Genomic DNA, 14305 nt, shown 5'->3' on the forward strand with positions numbered 1-14305 from the left:
AGAGGTAACCACTACCTGCAGGTTGGTCTGCATTGATCCTGTGCATTTTTACTACATATACATGTTTCCCTAAGCACCACATACTATTCTCCATATTTCCAAGTTTATGTAAGTGGATTCCAGTTATATATACACTTGTGCAACTTCCTTCCTGTCGGATAACACCGCAGTTTTTCAAATTTAGTTATATTGCTATGTTAGCTCTACCTCATTTATTTCAAATGCCGAACAGTATTCCACTGTATGAGTATACCAAAATGTATTCATTTAACCACGACTGTCATTGATTTTCCTCTACTATAAATAATGTTACAATAAATATTTTTGTGCATATTTCTTAATGGAAATGCAGGAGAGTTTCTCAGATACATACCTGGAAATAGAATTGCTAGATCAAAAGATATATAAAACCGAAACTTTATGATTTAAATAATTTGAACTTTAAGCTGTTAACCTGACAATGAAAGAGCTTCTGATCTAGAAATCTACTTCTGAAAATATACACTGAGAAAAGTACTCAAAACAAAAAGGTTATTCCTAGTGTATAATGAAATCTTAAAGAACACGGCTAAACACACACATAAACGTTAAAAATGGAATGCTAACATAATAAAATATAAAACATTCAACATAATGAAAATCACAATTATGTGGACTGACAAAATGGAAAATGTTTTAAGAATGATCACTGATCAAAAACAAAACAAAACAAAACCCTGAGATATTACTATATACACTGAGTGCAACCATGTGAAAATATATATGTATATCAGCAACAACCAGGTGAGATTACTGAATATAAACTTGTGAACAGTTAAAAAAAAGAAATAGACATTTAACGCTAAAATTATTCAAGTTGATAACTTCTAAAAATGGGAGTTATGAATATTTTGCAGTTAGCAACAAATATAGAATATGATCATTTTTGTGAGAAGCTTCATTCACTCAATTAGTCAACGGACTTGGACAGCTGCTATATGCACAGGAGCATGTTATGCCATAATATATTATATATAATAATAAATAAGGAAATTAAATACACATGTCGAGAAAACAATCAAGCACTAATAAGTATATACCACAAGAATGCATTTTATAATGTCTGAGTGCTACAGAGACTATAATTGATATATGCTCAGAGGACAGAGAGTTTACTGAGCACTTAGAGAAGGCTTCTCAAAGGAGGTTAAACTTTAGTCCTTGAAAGATGTAAAGAGTTCATATATAAGTAGGAGTAAGGCTACTTAGGGAGCAGTGAAAATATCTATTTGGTTGAATCAGATGAGGATGGATTACAAAGTGCCTTAAATATTAAACTATTTTCCATTTTGGTTTATATATGTAAATATATGTATACATATACACAAAATACTTGGACACACACAAATATATATGTATATACATATGTACATGAATATACATATAAATCTAGCTGGGTATAGAAGAAATACAAGTTCATTTATACAAATTAGGAGATAAGAAAATGTATTAAGATGAAAATAAAATTACAACTCAAAAAATGTTAACATTTAACAGTATTTCCAGGTTTTGTTCCATGTAGTAAAAATACAAGTTATCAAAAATTTGTAATTCCTTTTCTTAACTACATCTATACTTGCACTGTGTTACAACATATATGACATGTAACAACAATTTAATATTTATTATTACTAACAATTAAACAATATAATACAATCAAAACAACATTTTTTAGCTCACATTACCAGGGATGCACATTTGAGGCACTTCCTTGCTGTAAAATGAAGTCTTGGGATTCCTGAAAGCAGTTCTGGAAACAGATACAACTGACTGATGGATACTGGGCGAATGTCTTGTTACAGCCACTATGTCTGCATCAACTTGATCCACATATACCTGAGAAACAGAGAAAACACATTAGTGCTCAAACTGGAAAGACTCTAAAACGGAACCTTGAGAAAGAAACCTAGAAAACGTAGCTTCTTGCCTGAATAAAACCCTTGGCTCCGAGCTCTTGGTGAAGCCTATTGATAGCACACCTGGCCGCAATAATGCCACTTTGGGCGTTAACTTCACCAGCGCTGGATGGTGATGCTGCAGGATTCCATTTGGTGTAAAACCGCTCTTCAGAAACTACTGAAATCTGAGCAAAATAAAAACTTAGCTATGTGCATGTTTTAATTACAATGAGAAATTTGGTAAAAATGATCAGGTTTTGGCCTTGTGGATTTTAAAAAACAACACATAGACAAACCTGGTGAGGCACTAATTCGTCATAGCCTTTAGTACTTCCACTAGCACAACATGCCATGGAAACAATTGTGGTACTTGGGAGGGCATCATACGCTGACCTATGCTACAAAAGAGTAAAACGACAAACGTTTATTTTCTTTCAAATGCAAAGTGCATCCTATAGCCCAATGAAGTAAAATGATAAGTACATAAATACATTCTGAAGATATATTCCTTTGCTTTAAAACAAATAACAAACCACTCAAAAACCTTTAAATCACAGTCACTTATAAATCTAAGGCACTATTTTGAGGTACTGTGGATATTACTGCCATTAAACAGCAGAGAACTAAATATCAAAACATTTAGCAAAATAAGTAAATACAAGAAACAGGAAGGATGCTTACCACAATAGGACACTCATTATCATGGGTGATATCCATAAACAGGGCATGTGCAATAGCTGGCATTAAAGGCCTCAAACAGGGCTGAACAAAGGATCCAACAGGTTCTCCTCCGTATCGGTAAACTAATCTGCCCTCTTCATGGCTATCGTATGCACTCATTGCCTCTGCAAAGCATTACAGAATATTTTAACAATCTTCATTACCTACATTAATTACAATCTTCATTAATCTACATTAGCAATATCCAAAAGCAGATTAGATTTTGTATTGTGACTGATTTTCAAAAACAGATCTCAAAAATATTATCAAAAATAAAATTGATTTAAACATTTAAACAAATGTCCATCAGTTTAAATGACAAAAAAGTCTCTTCTGCAACTTAACCAGAGAAACGGCTCATGCGGTAAAAAATGGAATATATGCTGCTTATTAGGATGTTGGTTACATAAAATCTATGGAGGAAAAATCTCAAGATTACATCATTTAGGCAGATAGAGATGAAAAACAGATTTATATATTTTCAACAACAAAAAAGTGATTTTGTTCAAGAGTCATCAATTCGTTCCATTGGTCTTTCAAGTTAAAATGAGATATCTTACCCCAAAGTAGAAATTGTCACTGATGAAAACAGGGATTCAGTTATATTAAGAAATTTTGAGTAGACTGTTTAAAAGAACAATAACTATGCTGAGCATTATTAAACACTGTACATAAAGCTATTAAATGCCTTTTAATCTACTTAAACAAAAACTGAAGCTTTAGATGGGAAAAACACTTTCAATGAGCCTACCTCTTATTAAGGAACTAATGCCCAGTCTAGTAACAAAGACATTGTCCAGGTCTTCACTTCCTGTGAACAGTTCAGCTACTACATATAAATTGGGTTGCAATTTCCTAGCAGCATCCAACATGTACTGCAAAAAGCACAGTCACAAAATAACAAAGAGAAAAGCAAGATGGTGTTGCGGAAGGAGAGGAGGCAAGACTAGGCATGGGTTTGACACAGGAAAATACCATGTAGCGAGACAAAATGGAAATCCAAGAGAATTTCCAAATAAATTTAATTGTGCATAAGTAAGAAAACATAAAATGGACCAATACATACAGGAAACAAAAGAATGCATAAAGCGAATATAACAGTTAAAAAGGAAGATTAGATTTTGCAGATGGGACACAAAAGGGGGAAAAAAAGGAAGAAGAAAAATGTTAGTGTCACTTAAAAAATGTAAACCATAATACTGCAAGTCTGCTAGGCTTTCCAAACCCTATTTTATGTTTTGTTTTTAATATCTCTAATTAGTCTATTAATTTCCAGGCCCTTGACTAAACTATAAATGATAAATTACCTGCTGGTGCATCATTTAGCTATTATAAAGATTAGGTCTGACTAGACTGAAGCCAGCTTTTCCTGCAGATGATAATAAACTCCTTTTTTTTTTCTTCCCCTGGCCATGCTATGTGGCTTGCTAAATCTTTGTTCACTGACCAGGGACTGAACACAGGCCATGGCAGTGAAAGCACGGAGTTCTAACCACTGGACTGCCAAGGAATTCCCCAAAACTTCTAATCAGAAATCAGATCAGTTAAAAAAAATTTTTTGAACATTTGCACAAAGGCTAATAAAATACTTGAAATTCTAACACGTAAGACCCTAGAGGATTTTTAAACTTAAAATTAAGCAAATTAAATTTTAGTATTCTAAGTTTTGCTATAATGTTATAACCATCTTACAAGTGTATTGCTAAAGGCATACATTAAAAAAAAACTCTGCTTTTTTTTGAAGCTAAAAATGTTCTACTACCTTAACTAAAGTTCATTAAATTCTTCCAAATCAAAGCAATTTTTCATCACAGGACTTGAAACATATGCATTATAATACTGCTTTAAAATGATAGAAATAGATGTTTTTCAGTTAAGCACACATTTCCATAGAACACTAACTTGTCACTAGGAAACTTTCAAAGATCTTACAAATAAATGAAAATCTAAAGTGTTTACAAAGTTGTAAACATAAATGATAATGCTATAAATTGTATAAAATTTGTAGCACTTATAGTATTATGTAAAATTTATAGTATTATCTTTTTTGTTTCATAAAAGATAATGCTATAAATGTTGGCATTGCTTAAGTTACTATAAAAAATCTGAGAAGGGAAAGAAAATTTTTATGTTTACATTTACATATAATTACATTTCCATATGATAATGAAAATTGAATCAATGAGACAAACTATCTTCAATATGCTGTAATGCTAGTGTTTAAATAATTGTTATCATATGAAATAAGCTATATGACTTCACAGTGGCTACTAATGTATTGAAACCAACCTAATAATAAGAATAAGACAAATTAATATTTATATATTGTTAAATTATTAACAAGGTTAATTCTTTAAAAATATTAACATTAAAATATTGATAATATTTTAATAATATATATGGCAATATTGCTGTATGTGTATTATCAGAGACAATATAATGTCCCTAACTTAAATAAAAATATTAACTCAAATGTTTTATAGCCCAGTACTCCATAATATCTGCATCAAAAAATTCTCAGAATTATGCAAGTTATGCAAGCTTTAAAATACTACCACCATATTACTGTTAGCATTCAACAAGCAAAAGGAAACATGTATTTGTACACTCTCATTAAGGAAAGCTAGGAAAGAACACTGATTTCTTTAACAAGATGAGTTATTTATCTGTACCTCTGCTACATGAAGAGGGGTTGAGTGGCAGTTATCAAGACGGACGCCCTGGAAATAAGTCGCAGTGATTTCTGTGTATTTTTTCATGTGTGCCCAGAGATAAGGACAGTCCTCTGGTTTTTTCCCATAGCGTAATTTAACACTGTCTCCCCAGCAAATAAGTTCTCTCCTTAGATAAACATCTGAACCTGTTAAAAAAGGAGCTTGCTTTCAATGGTTCAAGGAATAAAATGAAAATATTTATTTCAAGCAAAAACTGTTGTTTTTAAATCACATTTATTATTTCTAACACAAGCCATATATAGGTTAAAATTATATCTAAAATGGTATGGGATAAAGTTTTAAAAAACTGACAGTAATTTATATCTATTTTGCTAAAACTGTACCTTACAGTCTCTTCTAAAAATGTGTGCTTAATAGTAAAAATTCAAGTTGCTTCATAAAGGAAAAGTAATGGTAATATCATGGGCCTTTAAAGCTATACCAAAAACATTTAAAGCTCCATCTCCACCCTACTACCAATCTTTGGCAATATGTTACACTAAATCCATGGTGCAGAGCAGAGTGGCATTTTTCACTTCGAATGGTTAGAAAGGAGAGGGCAGAGATACTTAAATGCAAAGCTGTATTTTTTTAAAAAATGAGACTTCTGAATTAAATTTAATGACATAAAACAGGCTTCTGATTCTGAAATGTTAAAAAATAAATACATTGATAGGTCCTCTGCAAAATTATTCCTGGCAGTGAAACAGCTATAAAAAATAAGAAGCTAGCATTAAGTAAGAGGGAATCTAAAAAAAATTGTTTTCTAGTTTAACTGTCATTCAAATACCTTAAATACTCCTCTAGCTAATGAGTGAAAATATCTCTTACAGTAAACTGTTGTAATCATACAGGTTCAAATGGCTTTTTAAAGATGCAAATGAGTACATCTGTGTACAAATGAGTTGCCCAACGTAGAACCATAATATCAAATAGATATATAAGAACTCTTCTGTTAAGGAAGAGGAGATAAGGGGTAGAAAAGGAAAGAAGGAGAAAGAAGCTGAATCTCATTCTGTCAGTCCGTTCTCTTCTCTCAAACTGTATGCACCTCTGGCATCTCCAGTGAAACAATTTAGAAACCATTAGCCTACTCGGGGAACAAAATCAACAAACAATTTATATTCTGAGCTTGCCATGAACTTTTACTTCCCTGTCCATAGAGAAGTTAACAAAAAAGACATACCTGGCTCAGCAAAATTTCGAAGGGGATCATCTCCCATTACCCATCCATTATGTGCCATCAGAAAACAAGCTTTATTTGGGACATGAATCATTGACTCTTCTGCAGAAAGGGATATGTCTTCAAAAGGGAAAGTAAAATATCTAGGGAGATACAATGAAGTATGAAATTCATGCAGAGAAACTCCTTGGGGAAAATCTGAATTAATACCATTAAAATTAAACTTTGTCCCTAATGAATAGAATAGATTAGTTTGACACCATTTATAAGAAATAAGAAATAAACTTCAATACAGGTGAAAAAATCATCAGAAATTTTGAGTAAATCTAGTAGGGTTTGAGAAATTGAGTGAGTATTATAGTATATCTGATTAACATTCTAAGTAATAACTTTAAAAATCTCATAGAATGACTAAGAAAATCACTAAGGTATTGACATTATTTTGCAAAAGTTTTTACTATGCTTCAGTTGCCTGATCTCTGCTGTACATTACTTATAAGGAGCTAAATACTTGCTTAATTTGCTTAACACTGAAATTATTAGTAAGTATGCAGTCCTCCAGAAACATGAATCTAAATGATTATAAATTGGTTCATACTGATGATAGCTTCTCTAACTAAAGATTTGCCTAACAAAATTAATTCATATTAAGCCTGAAGTGAAGTGAAGTTGTTCAGTTGTGTCCGACTCTTTGCGACCCTCTGGACTGTAGCCCACCAGGCTCCTCCATCCATGGGATTCTCCAGGCAAGAATACTGGAGTGGGTTGCCAGTTCCTTCTCCAGGGAATCTTCCCAACCCAGGGATCGAGCCCAGGTCTCCGGCATTGCGGGCAGACGCTTTAACCTCTGAGCCACCAGGGAAGCCCTAATATTAAACCTAGTTACCAGATCAAAACTGCTATTTCAATTTAAGAAACATACTGGGTCACACATTAGAGGAAATTCAAATTTAGGTTAACTTTAAGAGTTTAATACAATTTTCAATTTTTAACCTTTCATGAGAAGAAAACAAAATGGAATACCTGGTAACCAAAGGATGTTTTCTAGTAACAGGTCCTAGTTTAGGACCATGGCCAGCCAGTCGTTCATAAAACACATTTCCCAAAAGGCAATTGACTGCCTAGAAAACATGAACTTATGTCAATAACAGCAGCAAAAAACAGTATTAAAACTCAAAGAAAAACAGCAGTTCAAAAGAAGTAGGTAAAACCTGTTCGTGATGATAGTTCATGAGTTGATGTTTCTCTGAATTTAATTCCTCAATTCTCTTCCTGAACCAATTGCAGCATTCGTTAATTGCGGCTGGCCCATTGCTTGAAGTAGATAAAGCAATACGAGCAATATTTAATGGTTCTACAAACTCTACATTTGAAATTTTTCTAATACGGGTCATAGAAACTTTAAATATATTCATCAGGACCTTAATTAAGACTTAAGAAATTTTCCAGTTGTATACATTTTTACCACAAAAGGGGAAATGTCATGTGTTGGAAGTAGTAGTTATAGTGAATTACTTTATTTCATTTTCTACTCAGGCTGTTAACAAATAGCATAAAAATAATACCATAAATGTAATCAGAATAGTTGTAAAGGTTTACAAGTAATATTATTCTTTAGTATGTAGTAAAATATAAAACATACTCATGTGGTATGAAAGTTGCTAGAGCAACATTCATATCTACAGTACAGCCAAGCCGTCTGTATTCAGGATCCTGAATTATCTTAAGGTGGTGATTTGGATCAGGCCTTGTTGTTTTCCTATTTTCTGAAAGAAAGAAAATATTATATCTTAAATGCAGATATGTATAAGGAGATTATAACTGTTCCTTATTTCATATTTTTAATTTATTGTTTTTTTCTTAGAAAATAAAATAACTATTTATTTCATAAGCATTCCTTCCTTCCTCCCTATGTATCCTTCTGCAAAAACCTAACACACACACACACACACAGAGAGAAGGAAAGAGACAGAGAGGCGGGGTTGGGTAAAGAGGAGAGAGAGATGCTGACTGGGGGAAAAAAAAACACTGCAGAAGAACACAGCAATTCCTACCAGTTCAACCCCAGTCCCACCTTTCTGCTTCAATTAGTATTCAGGTATTCTATACATTTTTTAGGGCACTAAAGATGCTCAGTTCAGTCACTCAGTCACGTTCGACTCTGTGACCCCATGGACTGCAGCACGCCAGGCCTCCCTGTCCACCACCAACTCCCGGAGCTCATTCAAACTCATGTCCATTGAGTCGGTGATGCCATCCAACCATCTCATCCTCTGTCATCCCCTTCTCCTCCTGCCTTCAATCTTTCCCAGCATCAGGGTCTTTTCCAATGAGTCAGTTCTTCCCATTAGGTGGGCAAAGTATTGGAGTTTCAGCTTCAGCATCATTCCATTCAATGAATATTCAGGACTGATCTCCTTTAGGATGGACTGGTTGGATCTCCTTGGAGTCCAAGGGACTCTCAAAAGTCTTCCCCAACACCACAGTTCAAAAGCATCAATTTTTTGGTGCTCAGCTTTCTTTATAGTCCAATTCTCACATCCAAACATGATCACTGGAAAAACCATAGCCTTGACCAGATGGACATTTGCTGGCAAAGGAATGTCTCTGCTTTTTAATATGCTGTCTAGGTTGGTCATAACTTTTCTTCCAAGGAGCAAGCGTCTTTTAATTTCATGGCTGCAATCACCATCTGCAGTGAAATTGGAGCCCCCCAAAATAAAGTCTGTCACTGTTTCCCCAACTATTTGCCATGAAGTGATGGGACCAGATGCCATGATCTTAGTTTTCTGAATGTTGAGTTCTAAGCCAACTTTTTCACTCTCCTCTTTCACTTTCATCAAGAGGCTCTTTAGTTCTTCTTCACTTTCTGCCATAAGGGTGGTATCATCTGCATATCTGAGATTATTGATATTTCTCCCAGCAATCTTGATTCCAGCTTGTGCTTCATCCAGCACAGCGTTTCTCGTGATGTACTCTGCATATAAGTTAAATAAGCAGGGTGACAATATACAGCCTTGACGTACTCCTTTTCCTATTTGGAACCAGTCTGCTGTTCCAAGCACAGTTCTAACTGTTGCTTCCTGACCTGCATACAGATTTCTCAGGAGGCAGCTCAGGTGGTCTGGTATTCCCATCTCTTTAAGAATTTTCCACAAGTTTGTTGTGATCCACACAGTCAAAGGCTTTGGCATAGCCAACAAAGCAGAAATAGATGTCTCCCTGGAACTTTCTTGCTTTTTTGATGATCCAGCAAATATTGGCAATTTGATCTCTGGTTCCTCTGCCTTTTCTAAATCCAGCTTGAACATCTGGAAATTCATGGTTCACGTACTGTTGAAGCCTAGCGTGGAGAATTTTGAGTATTACTTTGCTAGTGTGTGAGATGAATGCAATAGTGCAATAGTCTGAGCATTCTTTGGCATTGCCTTTCTTTGGGATTGGAATGAAAACTGATCTTTTCCAGTCTTGTGGCCGCTGTTGAGTTTTCCAAATTTGCTGGCATATTGAGTGCAGCACTTTCACAGCATCTTTTAGGGTTTGAAAGAGCTCAACTGGAATTTCATCACCTCCACTATCTTTGCTTGTAGTGATGCTTCCTAAGGCCCACTTGACTTCACATTCCAGGATGTCTGGCTCTAGGTGAGTGATCACACCATCATAGTTATCTGGGTTATTTTTGTATAATTCTTCTGTGTATTCTTGCCACCTCTTCTTAATATCTTCTGCTTCTGTTGGGTCCATACCATTCTGTCCTTTATTGTGCCCATCTTTTCATAAAATGTTCCTTTGGTATCTCTGATTTTCCTCAAGAGATCTCTAGTCTTTCCCATTCTATTGTTTTCCTCTATTTCTTTGCATTGATCCCTGAGGAAGGCTTTCTTGTCTCTCCTTGCTATTCTTTGGAACTCTGCATTCAAATGGGTATATTTTTCCTTTTCTCCTTTGCTTTTTGCTTCTCTTCTTTTCTCAGCTATTTGTAAGGCCTCCTCAGGCAACCATTTTGCCATTTGGCATTTCTTTTTCTTGGGGATGGTCTTGATCCCTGTCTCCTATACAATGTCACGAACCTCCGTCCATAGTTCTTCAGGCACTCTATCAGATCTAATCCCTTGAATCTATTTGTCACTTCCACTGTATAATTGTAAGGGATTTGATTTAGGTCACACCTGAATGGTCTAGTGTTGATGGTACACATTTACTTAAGGATGTTGATGGTATACATTTTCTTCCCAGGTGCTACCAAAGACACTAACTTTAGGAGTTCTTTTTACTCAAAGATTGCTTTCTATTTTAAAACTTAAGTCTTATTAACAACTTGACTTTCTCTGAAAGAAGCAGACAAGTTTGTTTTTTGTTTTTTCCTTTTCACCAACTAGCATTCTCTTCTTACATAATAATAAAAAATGAAAAAAGTAAATAAATGCTTTGTAGGGGGAGTTTTCATTCTTATTCCGAAACTTGTTCCTAGTAAATCAGTGGAAGATTGCCTCCACTGGGTTTGATTTTACTTTAGTTAATTAATATCTGGCTTATTCTAAATGAAATGGCTTATAAAAGTGTAAACAAAGTAAAACAAATATTAAATAGATTTAAAGATGTAGTTTCTGAGGTAAATTTGGAAGAGTAACATACCTGAAAAATGCCAAGAAGTGTTTTAAAAAGAGGTAAAACTACACAATCAGTGTATATTATAAAAGTGATTAGTAGTGCTAGATTAAAAGACAGATCACTGTAATAGCATAGATAACAGGCCCATGAATATTCAGCATATGATTATACATTATGAAGTATTATCTTGGTATCCCAAACCAGTTTAAAAGGATGGAATATCAACCCAGTATCACTTTTTAAAACAAAAATAAAGTTAATATCTTCTTTATATAAATTCCAGGTATATTAAATATTTAAAAGTAAACTGTAAATAAGATTTTCAGAAGAAAACAGAATGTTGTTTGAAGGTCTAGGCACAATGTAAAATTAGAAGCCATAGAAGAAAAGATCATTAAATTTGGGTACAGTGAGGGGAGGAAACCACAGAAAACAAGGATTAAAAGATCAACAGCATAATAGGAGGATATAGCTGAGGCTACTATAATAAGGAACCACCAGTTATAATAAGTCAATATGAAAAAGACGAGCAACCCAACAGAAAAATAGGGGAAGAACATTAAAAGGCAATTAATGGAAGAATTATAAATGGCTAATTAACACATGAAAAGATATTTCATTCATAACCAAAGAAATAAAAATAAAAATAATGAATATTTTGCCTATTGACAAAGATTAAATGGTATCTAATGTTGATGATGTTATAGTTAGTGATAACATAAACTGGTACAACTTGTATTGAAAAGCAATTTGACAACATCTATTACAAATTTATCATTAAATTTGTATACTCTTTGACCTATGAATTCTATCTAACAATTTGTCCTACTGATTTAGTCCCAAAGCAAGTAAAGTTAACATGCACAAGGATTTATTTTCTATAGTATCACTTGTAAGAATATAAGTTATTCTAGATCCAGGGCTTGCTATGTTTACCACTGAATCCCCCTACCTGGAAGAGTGCCTCGCACATAATAGGTGATTCAATAAATATGTATTAAATGAATGAATGAGAAATGAACTACAAATAATTTACCAAAATGGTTAAAAGAAATTCAAGTACTTTAAAGCAGTGTATTGCTATCTAGAAGTTAAAAAGAAATAATTAGCTGTAATAAGATCATGTTGTCAACTAAAAGAACAACTTGTTAAACAGTCTGTATACTGCAGTCTTATTTGTGTATAAAATAGATATAAATATAAAACTTATGAATGTAATTTACAGTACCTAACTATATAAAATTGGAATTTCTTTCAAAAAAGAGTCTGAAAAGAAACACAAGAGACTATTAAATAATAGTTCCTTCTAGTAAGTAGATTTTGGAGGAGAGGAAGTTACATATTCTATTTATTATATATTTGTCCTGTTTGGCTTTTTTTCTTTACTATGAGCATACATTATTGCAAATAAATAATACAGTTTATAAATATCAGAGGAAAGGGAAAATGGAGGCACTTCAGTAAGATAAAACATGAAGGAAAGATAATATTAAAAATTCATGTATTAAGATGTTACACAAATGTGAAGGCTAGAAGAGTGAACCTGACCCGAAGCTTCCAGGGCCTCAAACATAATGACTTTGACTTTGAAGGCAGTGTTTCTGGGCCTTACTTAAGCTCAACTTTCTGGATAAGGAAGAGGATTTCTTATTTTAAGAGCCTTCAGAGATCCTTGCTCTTAGGTTGTCCTATACTAACTGTAGATATATTCTTTATAATTTCTCTAATTAGCTTCCTAAAAAATCCTAATTTCTCTTTTGGCATGGTTTTTCCTATCCTACTTTGTCAGTGACACAGTGATTAACTTCTTAAGGTTAATTTTGTCCTCAACTGGAGATTTGTTTCTTTACCTTTGCTACTGGCTAGTATCTGAGTCAGTCCACTAGTGGTTAGGTGGCCTTAATGGTGCGCATGTGAATGCTAAGTGGCTTCAGTCATGTCTGACTTTTGGCGACCCTATGGATTGTAGCCTGCCAGGCTCCACTGTCCATGGGATTCTCCAGGCAAGAATACTGCAGTGGGTTGCCATGCCCTGCTTCAGGAGATCTTCCCGACCCAGGGATGGTACCCATGTCTCTTACATCTCCTGCATTGGCAGGTGGGATCTTTACCACTAATGCCACCTGAGAAGCCCAGTGTTAAAGGTAGGTACCATTAACTAGAACTCAGTTAAGTTAACTGAGGTACCATCAACTACCTCAGTTAAGATTCCTACATTAGCCAACAGAAGACTATCACATCTCTCAGTTTTGAAGCCTGTTTCAAGTTTTTGGCGGCTGAAATAATCTGTTCTATTTACCTGCCATGTTAAACATTCATTTAACAAATGTATATTGAGCTGTATGGTATTCTGAGCATTTTGCTAAGGAATCAATATAAGAAGCAGTCCCCAAGGGAAATAATTGTTTATTATGAAAGAACTGATGCTTTTGAACTGTGGTGTTGGAGAAGACTCTTGAGAGCCCCTTGGACTGCAAGGAGATCCAACAAGTCCATCCAAAAGGAAATCAGTCCTGAATATTCATTGGAAGGACTGATGCTGAAGCTGAAACTCCAATACTTTGGCCACCTCATGCGAAGAACTGACTAACTGGATAAGACCCTGATGCTGGGAAAGATTGAAGGTGGGAGGAGAAGGGGATGACAGAGGATGAGATGGTTGGATGGCATCACTGACACGATGGACATAAATTTGAGTAGGCTCTGGGGATTGGTGATGGACAGGGAGGCCTGGGTGCTGCAGTCTATGGGGTCGCAAAGAGTCGGACATGACCGAGCGAATGAACTGAACTGAACTGAATGGCATGGCCTTTACAGATCTCTGCTAACTCACAGATAGCTTCCAGAATCATAGTGTTAGAACATCAAAAATAACACAAATACCATATAATAATAACAGATTTAATACTGTGTTAACCAAGAGAAGAGTAATAGTAAATTTCTTAAAATTGATAGTAACATTCTAGTGTATAACCTTTACCTTGTGTAAGAAGTCCTCTAAATTGCTCGACTGCTTTGTGAACATCTACTTGGAAAAATTCCCAGAGTTGAATCTTTGGATAAATATCCTCCCAAATTATTTTTCGAATGCACTGAAAAATATTAATAGTTAGAACACATATTTAAAATCATTTTACTAA

General features: G+C 34.4%; 1 protein-coding gene across 7 annotated transcripts in view; it reads right to left on the reverse strand.

Moving 5' to 3' along the window:
* AGL (amylo-alpha-1, 6-glucosidase, 4-alpha-glucanotransferase) overlaps positions 1-14305 on the reverse strand; it is a 99253-nt gene that overhangs the window by 39439 nt on the left and 45509 nt on the right. For all 7 annotated transcript variants that reach the window (XM_043460552.1, XM_043460551.1, XM_043460554.1 and 4 more), the window contains 11 exons: positions 14146-14257; positions 8197-8320; positions 7766-7868; positions 7578-7675; positions 6558-6697; positions 5330-5517; positions 3409-3532; positions 2619-2782; positions 2234-2335; positions 1967-2122; positions 1725-1875 (listed from right to left, as the gene is read on the reverse strand). In XM_043460552.1, coding sequence (XP_043316487.1) covers positions 1725-1875; positions 1967-2122; positions 2234-2335; positions 2619-2782; positions 3409-3532; positions 5330-5517; positions 6558-6697; positions 7578-7675; positions 7766-7868; positions 8197-8320; positions 14146-14257 — 1462 coding nt within the window. The remainder of the gene's footprint in view (positions 1-1724; positions 1876-1966; positions 2123-2233; positions 2336-2618; positions 2783-3408; positions 3533-5329; positions 5518-6557; positions 6698-7577; positions 7676-7765; positions 7869-8196; positions 8321-14145; positions 14258-14305) is intronic.

This window comes from Cervus canadensis, chromosome 2, assembly GCF_019320065.1.
Source record: "Cervus canadensis isolate Bull #8, Minnesota chromosome 2, ASM1932006v1, whole genome shotgun sequence".
Taxonomy (NCBI): domain Eukaryota; kingdom Metazoa; phylum Chordata; class Mammalia; order Artiodactyla; family Cervidae; genus Cervus; species Cervus canadensis.